This window comes from Mus caroli, chromosome 9 (assembly GCF_900094665.2).
Source record: "Mus caroli chromosome 9, CAROLI_EIJ_v1.1, whole genome shotgun sequence".
NCBI classification, from domain to species: domain Eukaryota; kingdom Metazoa; phylum Chordata; class Mammalia; order Rodentia; family Muridae; genus Mus; species Mus caroli.
Window position 1 is genome coordinate 108,874,524 of NC_034578.1, and position 17,230 is coordinate 108,891,753.

A 17,230-nucleotide genomic window follows, 5' to 3' on the forward strand; every position below is an offset into this window, starting at 1 on the left:
GAGCTGAGCCTAAATCTCCCGGAAAAGGCCTCTCTTCCAACCCCTCTGTACTTTCAGCATTCACTTGAACAGACTAGAATTTGCCCCATCCTGGGCTCAGCCATCCCCTTCCTGCCTGATACGTAGAGGAAGTGGGGACCTGTGGACCCTCGTTCCCAACTCCTCATGGTCCCCAGCAAAACCCGAGTACACAGGAGGCTGGGAACCACTGTTCTCAACTCCTTGAATCCTGGTGATATCTGGGTACACAGGGAATTGAGAACCCAACCCCTGCTGTTTCACACCGGGGAAACACGGGCTGGGACTGCCCCCCAGTCTTGGCTTGTGTTTCGCCTTCCCAGAGCAACATGATAATGGCATCCAGGGGAGCCAGGGGAGAGAGGCAGGCACAGCCCACACCTGGCCATTATGGAAATGGAAGTAGAGACACAAGACTGGAGAGGAGGAGCCTGTTCTGAGTGGCCAATCCAAAATCTATTCCATCTGCAAACAGTTGAAAGGCTTGAAAGAGCCAGCCCTGCTGATCCAAAGCTGCAGGATCTCCATGACACAGGGCAACACAGGAAAACTGGAGACGCCCCGTTAGGATCCAATAGTGATGGTGCCACAGAAGCCAGAGATCTCAAGCCAGATCAATGACTCACTGCAGTGAACATTTGCAAGTGAAGATGTGTAGACAGAGGGGGACACACTGTTATATACTATAGCTTCCACGATGAGATCTGTAGGCATGTTTTTCACACTGTGTAAAAATTCTTTGTGTTATCAAATGTTGATTTCTCTGCCCTCATATCTTACTTCAATCCCATAATGTTTATTTCATGAATCTCCTGTCTCACGTTTCTATACACAATGATTATCATTTATTCTCTGCCTTGTCAATAACAGTTGATCAGGCAATGGCTGGGCAGAAGGGAGGATAGGGTGGAAGTTCTACCAGCCAGGAGAGGAAAGGTGAGAAGACTAAGGCTGACTCAGACATGAGGAAGGTGTCCAGAGAAACATCAAGGCAGAACGTAACTCAAGCCCAGAAGGCCAGGCCAATACTGAAATACAAGTATCTCGGGATTTTGGCTGGGAGTTAACCAGATTAGTTTAGAGGATTAAGAGAGAGATCAATGACTGCCCAGGTAAAGCCTGACTAAATAAATCTTTGTCTCCATGTGTCATTACTGGGGAATCAGCTAGGATAAAGAAAAACAGTTGCGATATTTACTGCATACATTTATATTAAAATTACCATTACAAAGATATTTTCTATGCTTTATATTTTGTGTGTGTGTGTGTGTGTCTATTTTATAGGGGGAAGTTGCAAGGGCAAAGGGCAGATACGAGAGAACAGAGAGATGTGTGGGTCTGGGGTGCAACATGTGAAACTCACATTGATCAATAATCAATAGTTTTTAAAACAGGAAATAGATTTTTAAAATGATTCCTGATGATATATATCATGCTATTCTTATAGATCAGTACCTTATCTAGTCATCAACAGAGAGGCTCCCTCTGACAGCAGATAAGAACAGACAGAGAGATCCACAGCCAGACACTATTATGTGGAGAGAGCCATCAAATCCCTTCTCTTAGAAGAGGAGGTGGAAAGACTGCTAAGAGCCAGAGGGGATGGAGGACACCAGGAGGAAAGACCCTCTGAGTCAACTGGGCTAGGTGCACATGAGCTCAGGGAGACAGAAGCAGCAAGTGCAGGGCCTACAGGGTCTGCACAGGTCTTCTGCATGTGTCATAGCTATCAGCATAGTGCTTTATGGGACGCCTGACTGTAAGAACACCAAGTATAGACCTGTGACTCCTGTGCCTGCTCTTGGGACTCTTCCTCCTGATATGATGCTATGTCCAACTTCAAGACAAAAGTCTTTGTCTGAATTTATTGTATTTTATTTTGTCATGTTTGGTTGTTATCTCTTTAAAGCCCGTTCTGTAGCCTCCCCCAGCCTCGTCACTGGCATCTTTTGTTGTGTCAACTGCCCTGCCCTTCTCTGAGATCTTGCTGCCTGCTGAGACACCTTTGAGTCAATCAAAGTTGCTTGTTGCTCGGAGTCTTCAGGCTGGCTCCGGGCACCAAGGATGGACTTGGGTGGGGGGCGGGGGGGGCGGGGGGGGGGGATAGGGGCCTTCCCCCTTTATAAGCATAATCTCTTTGTAAACTCGCAGGCCTTGATCAGAGAAAATTTGTCTTGGCTTCATTCTTTTCTCACCGTCTAGTCTCTCTTTCGGCCCAGCCTACCTTTCAGGAGTACCCAGTTCATGTAGGCCATGGGTGGCTTACAACTATACTGTTCTTTTTACGGAGGGAGAAAGGAGGGGACGGAGAGGTGGCAAGGAACTGGGAGGAGTAGAGGGAAGGGAAACTGTAATCAGGATAGATTCTGAGAAAGAATATATTTAGTAGAAGAAAAAACGAAAATAAGAATTCTATTGTGTATCTGTCCCACATTTTCAGTCTTACATGTACTATTAATTAGAAACATTAATTTTACATATACATGTATGTATGTATTTTGTGATAGTAACTATAAAAGGCAACATGAATTTGAGAAGAAGCTTTGGGGAGAGAACACTGGAAGGACTGGAGTGTGGGCAGAGCTGTGAATAGGATCAAAACACATTGTACTCATCTATGAAACTCTCGAGACCAAAAAAAGAAAAACAGACAATAAATATTTCTAAGACTTAAAATAAAACTGATTTTTTTTTGTACAATATATTCTGATGACCGTTTCCCTTCCCCCAACTCCTCCTGATTTCTCCCCATCTCCCCATCCATCCAGATCCATGCCCTTCCTATCTCTCCTTAGAAGCACAGGCATCTAATGAAAAGTAATAAAATATAACAAAAACAAACAGGAATAAGTCAAAATAAACAAACAAAAGAAAAGCGAGCCAAAGAAAAACAACAAGAAACACATGTATTTAAGACAGAGTCTAATCATGCAGCCCGACTAACCTGGATCTCACTATGCAGACCAGGTTAACCTGGAACTCCGAGACCTCACAAGTCCTACCTAGTCCTGCACACCATGCCTGGCTGTCAGACAGCAATGTTTCCCATGGACACTCTGGGAAAACAGTCATCAAAGTTTACGGTAAAAGTCTGAAACAGCTCTGATAACATATGATGTCTTCTTAATTAACAGAGGCTCATGATACATAAGCACAGCCTGCTGAACATTTTCTTTGCACCTCTGTCAGGAAATCCAGCTTCAATACAATAACTTAGTGTTGATTATAAAAGACTTTACCTCTAGTGCCGGGCATGGTGGCCCACGCCTTTAATCTCAGCATTTGGGAGGCAGAGGCAGGAGGATTTCTGAGTTCGAGGCCAGCCTGGTCTACAGAGTGAGTTCCAGGACAGCCAGGGCTACACAGAGAAACCCTGTCTCGAAACCCACCCCCCACCCCCAAAGAGACTTTCCCTCTGTGTGCAATGGCATTACAGATTATCAAAAAGCCTCTCTTAATTTAAATTAATAAATTTACCAAAAAATAATGGCTTACTAGTTCTGATTTTGCTTAGCACAAATGATTTTTGCTTTTCCATTAAAGAGAAAACAATCCATATAAACTTATCAATAAGACACCAATGGTCTGGGACTGTAGAACCTAACAAACCTTTGGTTTCAATCCCCAGCATGGAAAGAAAAAAGAAGAGACCAAAAAGAATAAGAAAGATATGTCCCACAGCTATCTTTCTCTAAAATTAAAAAAAAAAAAAATGCCAAGGGCTGGAGATGCAGCTCTGTAATAGCATGCTTACCCAGCATGCACAATGCCCCAGATTCAATCCCCTGCTCTGCCAGGACAGACATAGGACGGTTTCAGGTTAAAGGTTTGCTTGGGCATGTAGAAAGGCTGTCTCAGAAAAGGGGGGTTGGGAGTAAGCTGGGGACACAGCTCAATGTAGAATGCCCATATAATATGCACTAGGCCCTGGTTTAATCCTCAGTCCTGCAGGGCAGGGGCTAGGGATCCTGTTGCTGTTTCCTGGGGCTATTCTCGTGTTTAGATTCCTTGCTCTTCACATCCTCGTGTTCTGACCAGATCCAGGCATGTAGCTGGCATTCCTGGTCCACCCATCCTGTAACCCTGGATCCCTTAGACACACTGCTCTGCAGCTCTCTTGCTGTTGAGTGCTGCCCGGGACCTGCTCTGCCCCCCACACCCTCTACAGTGCACTCAGACAAACACGGCCATGAGGAACCTTACCTGTGTTCATTTATGCTACCTCTGTTCTCACAGTGTACCAATTTCCCAAGAAGACCCCCAAACTGGTGCCCCACACTATTGTCTAAATCCCAACAGCAACCCCCTATGCTTTTCCTGCTGAGTTTATAAACTTGTAACCAATCATTGTCATCTTTGTATATGACTAAGGTTCCACACTGGACAACAAGCTGAGATAAAGAAAGGTTATACTCATTTGCTAACTTTACAAAGTACTTAACAAGTAAGTCTTGCTAGAATATATATCATTATTCTATACAAAGAGAAATAAAGAACAGTATTAACAACTTTAGAAATCTATTGTGCCTGGAAATGTACCTTTTCAATACACTGTTTCTTACTTGCCTGGACTTACTTCCTAGGCAGCAGGGAGCCTCTAGTGTAATACAACTGACCTTACAGCAGCCACCACCACATTCTGCCTGCATTTTCTCTCCTCTCTAAGACTTCCCTAACGAGAGGCTCTCTGGGTTCTCTCTTCTACCATCATTAGAAATATCATTCTGATGCTGTCCATTTACTGTCATGCAGACCTTGCCAATCTTCCCTTCAAACCAGCCCAAAGTGGAATACGAAGAAAATCATGAAGAACAAAGAAAGTTGGAAGGCTCCCCATCTTCTTCACCCCAAGGGAAGTTTCTGTCCTTTCTAAGCTTCCCTTTTACAAAATCTGAGTTAAACACTGTTAGCATATGAAGTGCCAACTCACAAAAGTAACTCAACAAATGAAAAGTCCAACAGGACATTAATCAATAACTCCATTATCACTCAATGTATAGAGTGCTAGTTTTGATATAACAACCCCGATTTACTTCTATATGTGTTTATGTGTCTGTGTGTGAGCATACAAGAATGTGTGGTACTTGGAATCAAACCCAAAGCCTGGTGCAAGCTAAGCAAGGGGCCTTCCATGAAGCTGCACCTCAAGCCCGCCTCGGCTCAGAGTTGACAGTAAGACTCTGGCAGTCTCTACATAGCAACTTGAACAGAGTCCCATAAACACAGGACTCCCCATATCACGTTCTCCCTTCTTACCTCGCTGCCCTGCATGGTCTTTGCTGGGTTAGCAGAGGGGATGGCAGCATTCAGCTCAGGCTCCGGCTTACACAGAAGTGCGATGGTGTCTCGATGGGACTGGTAGCGCTCCTTCACCTGTCCATCCGCTTGCACAGCTTTATCTAAAACGGCTCTGAATTTGGCTCCCTCTGGGGAAAAGAGTTTCCAGAACTCAGCAGACTAGATTTTTAAAGCTCTGGTCCTCAGCTTGATCTTCCTTCCCCTTCTTAGACCCTAATTCACTAGACAATAGACCTCAACTTCTATCCATCTGTGCAGTTGTGATTTAGGAAAAAAACAAAATTACTTATGAAGCTAGGGTACAGTAATTTGTAGTCACTTAGTTAACATCTGCCCAGTGAAAGAAAACTAACATTTGTCTAGTTTTTATCTAGAACTCATATAAATACAGAAAGAAATCATTCATGCCAAAATCGGGTACAACTCACTGAAATAGTTCTCCTCTCTCAAGGGATGCTCTCATTTCAAAGAAAAATAGAACCATTTTCAGATATAACTAATAACAATAAAATCTCTAGCTAAAATGAAGATATTTATTGTAAGCGCAAATCTTAATAGTCAAAATCTTAAAAAGCATAATATATTTCAAAGTAGTTGTTAAGGTTCATTTTTTTAATCACCTAGGATTCACTACTAAGTCAAAAGGGAATTACCAGATCATACATATCACCTCACAGGGGCTTGGGAAAGCTCGAGCCTTACAGGATCAGCTTACTCCACCCGTCACAGAGACCCTGGACAAGCTTCACTACCGTTTATCTTTGTTAAGGAGAAATGCCTGGGTGTGCAGGTCACCGGTGCCATGGCTACCTGCTCGTAAGGGCTTGTACAGGTCGTTGGATGGAGTCCTTTGCCAGCGGTCCTTGAATTTTGCTCTCAAATCATTGTCAGTCGCTTCCTCTTCATCCAACAATCTTAGCGACTAAGGAAGCAAAATCATTGAGACAGCACTGTTAGCATTAAAAAAAGAAACCTCAAACATGTTTACTGTTGTTTATGAGGTCTGAGGAGGTTGTTCATATGGTTTGGTTTTATTGTCTTACAACATAGACCTGCCTAGCCCAGAACTTGCTATGTGGAACAGGTTGGCTTCAAACCAGTCCTTCTGCCTCCATTTCCCTCAGTGTTGGAATAATAGGGTATAAGCCATCAGGCCTGTTATTGTCTTAATGATCATACCAAATAAAGAAAATAACTAATGAGGTGAAAATTTTTCAATACCACTAATTGACTGCTATGTAGATTTTGTTTTGTTGGAAATGGTTTCAATATATAACCCATACTGGCCTCATATTTGTGAGCTTCCTGCCTTCTAAGAACTGACATTATAGTTGTAAGCCACCACATCAGCTTAGTACAAAAAGTGGTACATTCTTGTTGCAGAAATCTGAGTTACAACATGACAGAAACTTGCTCTGGGGAGGTAGCTCAGTAATAGTGGAGAGCTTGCCTAACAGGTGCAAGGTACTAGATTCTATTGCACGCACATGTGTACATGTGTGTGACATAGTCAGAGTTAAAGGTAGCTATTATCTTTCTCAGTAAAAAAAAAAAAAAAAAAAAAAAAAAAAACCCAGAGTGCTCAATAGGTACAGTGTTTGATTAGCATGCACACCATCATGGCTTCAGTCTCTAGCACCACATAAAAAACAGGTACAGTGAGCATGGTGGTGGTGGTGGTGCACGCCTTCACTCGGGAGGCAGAAACAGGCAGATCCCTGAGTTCGAGACCAGCCTGGTCTACAGAGTGAGTTCCAGGACAGCCAGGGCTACACAGAGAAACCCTGTCTCAAAAAAAGAGAAAAAGCCACAAAACAAACAAACTTCTTAGTTTAAGAAATGTATCACGGCCCCTAAGATCTTAACTCAGGAGAAGTGTGATTCCGTGTTTACTAAGAAACCTGAAGTCCAGGTGCTGCAGCACAGTTGGTAAAGAGCCTGCCTAGCGTGCACAAAGCCCTGTGTGCAGTCCCCAAGCATTGTGAGGGTGTGCGCTTGGAATCACAGAACTCAGGAGGTACAAGCAGGAGGACCCTAAGTTTAAAGTCATCCTTGGTTACAGGCCAGCTTGGATACCAGAATCAAAACTCTGATATCTAATACAGATCCTAATGTTTATACACAAAAGAAGTGACTAATTACGAAGTGTTATACCTGAACAGTTTGTTTGATCTCCACGGTTTACTAGCTATGCCACAGTCAGGTGACTCATTTAGCTAATATGCATTTATTTTCTTCCCCTAAGAATGGCTCACTGTCACTCAGGGAAATTCTTCCTGAAGCTGAAAGGCAAGTCAGGCACAGGAATCTCAACCAGGCACTGAGCACCACCCCCTGGGAACCTCGAGTCCTAATCCCACTGACACCACGCGAACACTCTTTTCAAACATACCTCCTCTAATATCTCTCTATTTCTTTGAAGCAGCTCAGGTAGCTCTTTTATCAGCTGGTCGACAGTCTGGATGCCTCCCTGTTCAACTACAGATGTAGACTTGGTAAGTATAGACTGAGGTACAGTGTCTCCAGACACATCTTCAATTGCTGCTGGAAGGTTAAGGGAAGCCAATATTCTGCAAAAATAGGAAACAAGTTGTGTCATGTGCAAGTCTACATTGCCTTTAAAATAGCAGTCACTTAGCCGGGTGGTGGTGGCGGCACACACCTTTAATCCCAGCACTTGGGAGGCAGGTGGATCTCTGAATTCAAGGCCAACCTGGTCTACAAAGTAAGATCCAAGACAGCCAGAGCTAAAACAAAGAAATCCTGTTTCAAAAGAACAAAATAACAATAATAGTAATAATAATAAATGACAGTCACTTATATCCACCCAAATCAACAATGGAGTTATCAATGACTTCTATTAAAAATAAGTGGGAGAGATCAATGAATTAATATAATTAAAACAAAATAATGAATTGGGGGGAGAGAGATGTGCTGGCTGGGTGGCGGAGCTGGAGAAAGAAAGCAGAGGACAGATAATTACAAGATTCATTATACGCATATATAAATTTTCAAAAAAGTATTTAAAAAATTTACAAACTGAGACATTTAACGTCAGAGTTCAGAATTAAAGACAAAAAGCAAGAAAAATGGAAAAATGGTAGGCGTAGTGGTACACGCCATGAGCAAACCAGGACTGAGGAGATTCGAGAAGCAGGAGGATCTCTGTGGGTCCCAAGCCAGCCTGGTCTACACAGTGATTTCCAGGAAAGCCAGGGCTACACAGAGAAACTGTCTCAATATTTAAAACAAAATTGAGGGAGAGGGGAAATATGGCCGGTAAAATACTCTACCATAGTCTTGGATTACAGGTGAAACTTAAATTATTTCTCAAATCAGAAACTCTTTGTTCTGTGTTGCTAGAGTTTGAATCCAGGGCCTTAAGCATGTGAGACAAACACTCTACCACTGACCAATACCCTACCACCAGAAATTACATCTATTAAGATGTGATCTTTTATATTTGTCTTTTATGTTGTCACAAATAAATCAGCAATAATGTACAATGGCTATAATTTTATATCTAACAAAAATCAAAGAACACAGGAGATCAAAGTATCAATTGCAGACTCTCTCATGTTCTGGTACAATAATGCCATAAACTTCTTCAGTTACTTTTCATTGACATGAAGAGACAGAGGAATATACCCTTATTTATCATTCACAATGCCAAAAAAGCAAGTAAAAGGTTATAATAAGATGGACTGCTTAGAACACGGTTTTGTCTAAACTCAGATTGCATTTAACCATATAGAAGTCAATGCATTTTGTTATGCCTGACATAGTGGCACATACTCAGCGACAGAGTGAAATCCTGTGTCACGACTTGAATGTAAAATGCTCCCACAGGTACATGTTTTAACACTTGGCTCTTAGGGAGTGGCACTGTTTGGAGAGGTTGTGAAACCCTTAGGCAGTAACCATAGCCAACAGATAGGTCAGGGATGGCAAGTTTGGAAGAATTAAGAGCCCAGTTCCACTTCTGCGAAGATACGAACAAATGATGCCACCAGCCACTGTTCCATGGATGGATCCACGCCTGCCACACTGCCCTGATAGCTCCTAAAACCAGGAGCCGTCATAAATCTTCTGTGATAAGCACAAGTAGCAAGGGGCTAGAGATGGAGCTCGGTGTGTGCTCAGTGCTTGCCTAGTCACAAACCTGGGGTTGGATCCCAAGACAGCATAAACCACACCTGTCATCCCAGCCTTCCACAAACACAACAAGAGGATCAGAATTCAAGATTATCCTACATAGGAAGTTTGAGGCCAGACTGGGATACATGAGGCTCTGTATTGAAATGGAGGGAGGGAAGGAAGGCGGGAGGACCTAATTCAAATGTTTCATTAAAAAAAGAGGCAAAACTCACATAATCTTTAACTGAAAACATTAAAAGTCAAAATTGGGGAAAAAATGCAATCACGCATATCTAACAAAGGATTTGCATCCAAAACATATGAAGAATCCTTTAAAGACAATGCTGATTAGGAGAGATGAGACAACTTGTTGCACTTATAGAGGACCCAGCGGGGCTCAGTTGCCAACATTCACATGGCAGCTTACAATTATCCATAAAGGTAGCTCCAGGGGATCTGATGCCCTCTTCTGTCTTCCACTAGTACTGCACAAGCATGGTACACATACATACATACATACATACATGCAAGCAAAATACTACAGTAATTTAAAATATACTTATAACAAACATAATAAAAGACTTTAAATAGATCTTTTTTTAAGAGGATTAAAAAGAAAAACTTAATTTATTTACGAAGGAGAGATGCACATGGCGCCCTTACAGGAGTCAGTTCTTGCCTTCCCCATGCAGGGATCAAACTCAAGTGACCAGGCTTGAAGGCAGATACCTGTGCCCACTCAACTATCTCACTCATCTCAGGAAAACCTAAGTTTTGGAAAGGCAATAAATGACTGAGAGTGGTAGAAAAAAACACGGTGGTAGAAATGCACCTAACACACAAAAACTGGGATTAATCCCAGGGACCCTCCACACCCTTACCCACCCTTGTCCTCTAGAACGCTAAAGCAAAATAAACCCTTTACCTTCTTTTTGTTGTCAAGGTACTTTATCATAACAACAGAAAAGAAACTAAAACATCTCCTCAAGTAATTTCCACAGTATTCTGTCACATGATAAAATAGTGAGTATTATGGGCTGACTGGGCTGAGTCCTCCCTGGGTTCCGAGCCTCAACACTTGGTCCCAGCTGGAGATGGTTTTGGAATTGTGGAACCTTACAGGTGAGGCCCATGTGAAGGACGTGGACTAATGGAGGACAAGCTATAGAAGTCATAGCCCAGTTCTACTTCCTGACCATGCAACATAACCTCATATCCCCGGTACCATGGCCAGCTGCTCCCACCCTCAAGCCTTCCCCACCACATCATGATCCAAAGCAAAGACTTCCTCCCCAGGATGCACCTTGTAGTCACTATGTGACACCGATGGGCAGAATGGCCACCGTACACTGCGAGTGCAGCATGCACTGCTAATGGCACGTCATGTACAGTGCATAATGTGACAAATGGGGATGGGGACAAAACACACGCTAGTGTTACATTGATGGCAAACTGCAAAGCACACAGACCAGGAACCAAGGACAGAGGGACTGAAGGAAAGGAGGTGTGAGGACTGATTTAGGTTATGTTCTCTTTGTAGTCATTACATGGATAGCTGCACTCAGAAGACTGAATAAACTACATTTTAAATGGGTACATTATTATATGTAAATTATACCTAATTTTTTAACCCACAGAATATTTTCTTAATCTAAAAATTGGTTTACAGTACAGTTCCACAAGTCTTCTTACTACATGTTATTTTATTTTATTTGTTTTATTTTATTTTATTTTATGTTATTTTGTTGAGTATGCATGTGGACACTCACCTCCCACAGTATACATGTGTCAGAGACAACTTGTAGGAGTTACCTTCCACAGTGAGAGTCCCAGGAACAGAACATGATCAGAAGGCTTGGCAGCAAGTACTTACCCACTGTGCCATCTTATCAGCCTGGACCGTGCATCTTCAAGGACTCATTCCTAACCATTTTGCCTCAATCAATCTCAAAATACAAAATAGGAGTCAAATATTCTTACTTTTTCTCTCTAATTCCATTCCTTCCAACTCTAGTTTACTTAAGGCTTTTTAATAAAATGACAAGAAAATGAGTTTGTGTGTGTATGTGTGTGTGTGTGTTTGTGTCTACGTCTGCCTGGTATACATTTCCAAACTCATAAAACTAAAAAAAGAAAAAGAAAACCTAATAACTAAAAAATGTTCATAAATTATTCAGAACACAAACTGGAGAACCTGTAAGTCAGTTCAGAAAGCCAGGCTCCACCTACCCATTTGCCAAAGTCGTAGCTTCTCTCATCTGAGCGATTGATCTGTTGACCAGGTCAGCTTTCCTCTGACTAAACAGAGCCAGGGACTGCTGCACAGACACAGGGACCATCTTCTCAAACAAATCTAAAACACAGGGAAAGATCCACGCAATATATCAAACCAACTCAAGCTACTATAAGACTACATTCGTAAGATCACCAGCTCATACTGAACAGCAAGCAGCAGTGAAGAGAATTCTAGTCCACCACATTGATGGGCAGCAGCAGTGACCACTTCCCTTTGAACCTTTGTTTCCCTTAAGATTGTATGTCATCAACTGAGGGTCTTGGTGGTACTGCTCACTTGCCAATTAGACAGACAGACCATGTGGTCACCGTTCATCATCTCCTAGTTGTGTACCCTGGGGAAAGCCCGCCTGGACCTCAGCACCCTCATCAGGGGCACAGACATCAGCAGTAGTTCCTGAGTCACATGGCTGCTGCGAGAGACAAACACTCATCTTTTGGTGCTTAACAATCACTGGCACATGGTAAACACTTTCTGTTTATTAAATAAAAATAAGCTCAATAACCACTCTTTCCCAGGAACTTAAATATTATCCAGGAGATCTGCTAGAAACTATAAAATACTGCATATACTACATATATTCACACTATCAAAAGAAGGCTATAAGAACATTGATCTATTGCAAATACTATCCTAGAAAGATAATGGTTTAAAAATTATTGATCCAAGTATGGGTCTCATGCCTCTAATCATAACCTTTAGGAGGCTAAAGCAGGAGAATTGGGAGTTCAAAGCCAACCTAGGTTACACAGTGAGTTGAAGGCTAGGCTTCATGAAACCTCTATCTCAAATGAATAAGTAAATAAATAACCACATATTTATTTTCAGTAATGGTATCTTAAATACAGCAAATGTTCCATTAACAGAATGGTATGGCTTGTCTCAAGCCCGAATCTTATCAAACCCTGTCTCAAACTTCCCATCTGGTTACCTGACTGCTTACTTTCCCCTTGAAAACCTCACAGAAGACACCACACTTAACCTTCCCACCCTTTCTTGTCTAGTTAGCTGGCAGTTTGTTTGCTTGTCTTACTCATCCTATAGCCAAGCTAGACCTCAAACTCACTCTGTGGAACAGGTTGGCCTCAACCTCAGATCCCTGCCTCAGCCTCACAGGGGCTGAGATTTCAGGTATGCACCACCATGTCTATGCCCACATTTCTTTTAAACAACATAAATGAATGTTATAATCTAAAGATTAGAAAAAGAATGTGAGATCTTACATGAATCACACAGCTCAGCCCAGACAAAAGAGAAGGCTACACCAAAGCATCACTTTCTTCATGGAAATGGAAAACAAAATCCAAGCGGTGCCAGTGCGCACCTTTAACCTCAGCACTTGGGAAGCAGGGCAGGCAGAATTCAAGGCCAGCCTGGTCTACAAGAGTGAGTCAGGACAGCCAGGACTACAGAGAAAGCCTGTCTCAAAAAAAAAAAAAAAAAAAAAAAAAAAAAAAAAAGAAAAAAAAGAAAAGAAAAGAAAAGAAGTAGTATTTAGGGTCTATAAGGGCAAAATACAAAGAAGGAAGGAAGGAAGAAAGGAAGGAAGGAAGGAAGGAAGGAAGGAAGGAAGGAAGGAAGGGAGGGAGGGAGGGAGGGAGGGAGGGAGGGAGGAAGATACATAGATAGATAGATAGATAGATAGATAGATAGATAGATAGATAGATAGATAGATAGAGGGACAGAGGACCTAGAAAAACCATAACTGTACTAAAGTGTGTAGAACATAGCATACCCGTGAACTTCTGGCTGACGGGTACATTGACTGGGGTGGGCTTCACAAGTGTGGCTTTGCCGATAGGATCCAGATCCTTAAGGTCCGGAACACGGTCATGATAAATAAAATCATTATCCTTCTTTGCTGCAGTAAGGGCACGGTTGATTTTGTCAGAAAAATCCTTCACATTGACATACTCATCATAGCGAGAGGCCACATTCTTGATCAGTTCTGCTGCGTGCTGAAAGTAAACATTATAGAGAGAGTTTGTTTATAGGTGAATGCTTTCTCTACCAAGCTTTTGTTAAGCCTTCAGGATTCCCAGTGCTATGCCTGGCAGGGCAACCTGGAAATTCCATGACAAAGCACCCAAGACTACAAGGGGGAGAGCAAAGGTCCCTAAAAATACACAAATGAGCTGCCAAGGCAGTAAAAGAATGCTGGGCCAATTAACATAACCTGACACTAATGAAGGTTGGATGTTAAATAACTTCCACAAGCTATACAACTATTAGCAGTAATTAGAAGTACTGACACCTTTACGGGGCCCCAAGACAAAGGTCTTGAAACAACAGAAGTAAGCAACCAGAGATGCAGTCCCTCCACACCATTTAACAGGAGCAGAAGTCAGCAATCAGAGATATGCCCACTCCACACCAGCAATTCTCATAAAATAACTGTCAGGAATGAAACGAGTACTTGTTTTACATCTACCATTATAAGCTACAAAACTTAATTCTGCATGTATGATACTAGCCATGTAAGCGATTATAAGGTGCTGATATCTCAATCCATATCAAAGATTTTTAACATTCCTGGCTGAATGTTGAGTTCCATACTGGGACTACGTTAAAATAAAATAAAAAGATAAAAAGACTTGAACAGCACAGTCAGTGTAATTTACCAGATCTTTGGGTTTATACAGAACTGTATAACTCTGACACATGATGACAGAGCAAGTCTAAAACACCAAACCCACACTACATAAAGTGGTTTAATACTAGACTATCTGCTTACACAATTCTCTGAAATATTCAAACTTAAATGTAAAAATGTCAAAACTTTTAATAAAGTACCACATGTTCATCATTGGGACAAGCATCTCACGAGCCCACAGGTCAAAGGCTTGGTTTATGGGAGGCTAGTGACACTGGAGGTAGGTACTCCATGATGGAATGGAGAGAATCGGCTTCTTACTCGCCCTCTCTTGCATCTTGGCCATAAGGTGAAATGGTCTGAATACTGCACCATGAGGTACTGACTCATTGCAGGACCAAAGGCAACACAAGTAATTCATTGAGGATGAAGCCTCCAAAACTGGAGGGTAAGAAAACTGACTGGCGTGATGGTTTGGCTTTTTCTCTGTTTTTCTTTTACTTTTCTTCTCTCCAGTTTTTCATGCCAGTGTAGTGGTTTGAATAGGCTTGGCCCAGAGAGTGGTACTACTAGGGGGTGTGGCCCTGGAGTAGGTGCGGCCTTGTTGGGATAGGTGTATCACTGTGGAGGTGGGCTTCGAGACCTTCCCCTCACTTCCTGGAAGCCAGTCTTCTCCTGTCTGCCTTTGGATAAAGATGTAGAATTCTTAGCTCCTCTAGCCCCATGTCTCCCTGGACACTGCCACATTCCCACCTTGATGGCAAAGATCTGAACCTCTGAACCTGTAAGCCAGCCCCAATTAAATGTTATCCTTACAAGAGTTGCCTTGGTCATGGTGTCTCTGTGCAGAAGTAAAACCCCAACTAAGACAACAGGGTTTCTCTGTGTAGCCCAGCTGTCCTAAAACTCACTCTGTAGACCAGACTGGCCTCAAACTCAGAGATCCACCTGCCTCTGCCTCCTGAGAGCTAGGATTAAAGGTATGAGCCACCACCACCTGGTGGCTTTTTCACTTTTTATTTATTTTTTTGTGTGTATGCATACAGGTGCACCTGGAGGTCAAAGGACAACTTTCGGGAGTCAGTTCTTTCCCTCCACCACATGAACTCTGGGACTAAAATCCAGGTCTTTAGGCTCAGCAGCAGTGCCTCTATCCACTGAGCCGTCACCCTGGTTCAGTGTTCCTTTTCTTTTTGTTATCTTAAAAGAACAGAAACATATACACAGTTCTTCAAACATAATAAAAATCTTCACTATGCTTAATATAAACATGTACTATTCCTAAAAGCAGAAAGTAGAAGCCACCAGTCACCATGATCACAGACACAGCAAGCAACTGAACAAGCAGGTAATCACAGATATAAAACAAGAACTTAGTCACAGGTGATACATTGAGAGTTGCTAAACTGTGTATCTCATGAGTAGTACCTGAGACAAATACATACACCAAATATAAACACATAACCCAATGTGAAGAAGTAACAGAGGGAATAGATCCACTCTTAATAACAACATACAAAATATATGCTACACTTTAAAACATCTAAGAGCAATATGAAACTATAGAGAAAGAAAGATGAACATACACGTATCTTCATTATAGTCTAGGAAAAATACAAGCTTAACTACATGCAAATCAAATTTGATTTGTAAATTCACTGAACACTTCCTCAAAGAGAACCTTAATTTGAGGGATCCTGAAAACCTGGAGAAGAGGAACATACAGAGCACCATCCTTAGTGGGAACTGCTTAGATCAAATCAGAAACAATGGATAGATAGCACAGGAAAACAGAAACCAGCCAAGACAAAACCAACACCAACTGATTAACTTAACAGGAAACCATAAGAAAAACATGGGATACGGCACCGAGCAAGAGTCAGGTTACCCAGTCCTAAGGGTAGAGTTACCAGATGCTAGAGATGAAGAGAAGAATTAAAGCATGAGAAAGCAGATGAGCACACACCAGAGACCATGGCACAAGCTCAAATGGGAAGCACAGGAATAGAGGACAATTCCCTCCAACACCATCAAGGTTCTAAAGACCAGAGAAACCCATACACAACCGTAGTAGAAAGCCAAAGGCCATCCAGGAAAATCAGCCATATTCAAACACATGTAAATAAAAGGCATCTATCTCATAGACGCAACTCTGAACCATCCATGTGTAAGAAAACATGAGTCCGGTAGTGTTTATCAGGAGGGGAGGGGAGAAATACCTTTAATCCTAGCACTTAGGAGATGGGAAGTGGCAGATCAGGAGTTCACAGTCATCCTCAACTACATGGAGAGTTTGAAGTAAACCCGGGTTAGACAAGACTATGTCTCGGGCTGGAGAGATGGCTCAGCAGTTCAGAGCACTGACTGCTCTTTCAGAGGTCCTGAGTTCAATTTCCAGCAACCACATGATGGCTCACAACCATCTGCAATGGGGTTCAACACCCTCTTCTGGTAGGTCTGAAGAGAGCAACAGTGTACTCATACATAAATAAATAAACCTTTAAAAAACAAAAAAAGGACTATGTCTCAAAATAAATAAATACAAACAAATGAGTATTATAACTTCCCAAATTTACTAAGGAAGTACTGCCCAAAAATAATGAAAATTCCATGCTAAAGAAACTATTTTAGGCCGGGCAGTGGTGGTACACACCTTTAATCCCAGCACTCAGGAGGCAGACACAGGCAGATCTCTGAGTTTAAGACCAGCCTGATCTAAAAAGAGTTTTCCAGGACAGCCAGGGCTACACAGAGAAAAACTGCCTCAAAAAAGGAGAGGGTGTGGGGAGAGAAGGAATGAGAGAAGAAAGGAGGAAGGGAGGAAGGAAGGGAGGGAGGAAGGGAGGGAGGAAGGGAGGAAGGGAGGAAGGGAGGGAGGAAGGGAGGAA

General features: G+C 42.3%; 1 protein-coding gene across 4 annotated transcripts in view; it reads right to left on the bottom strand.

Moving 5' to 3' along the window:
• Positions 1–17,230, bottom strand: part of Pdcd6ip (programmed cell death 6 interacting protein) — a 56,863-nt gene that overhangs the window by 15,039 nt on the left and 24,594 nt on the right. For all 4 annotated transcript variants that reach the window (XM_021173408.2, XM_029481383.1, XM_021173407.1 and 1 more), the window contains exons 8-12: positions 13,485–13,707; positions 11,683–11,806; positions 7,709–7,886; positions 6,127–6,238; positions 5,275–5,444 (exon numbers count right to left, since the gene is read on the bottom strand). In XM_021173408.2, the coding sequence (XP_021029067.1) occupies positions 5,275–5,444; positions 6,127–6,238; positions 7,709–7,886; positions 11,683–11,806; positions 13,485–13,707 (807 nt within the window). The remainder of the gene's footprint in view (positions 1–5,274; positions 5,445–6,126; positions 6,239–7,708; positions 7,887–11,682; positions 11,807–13,484; positions 13,708–17,230) is intronic.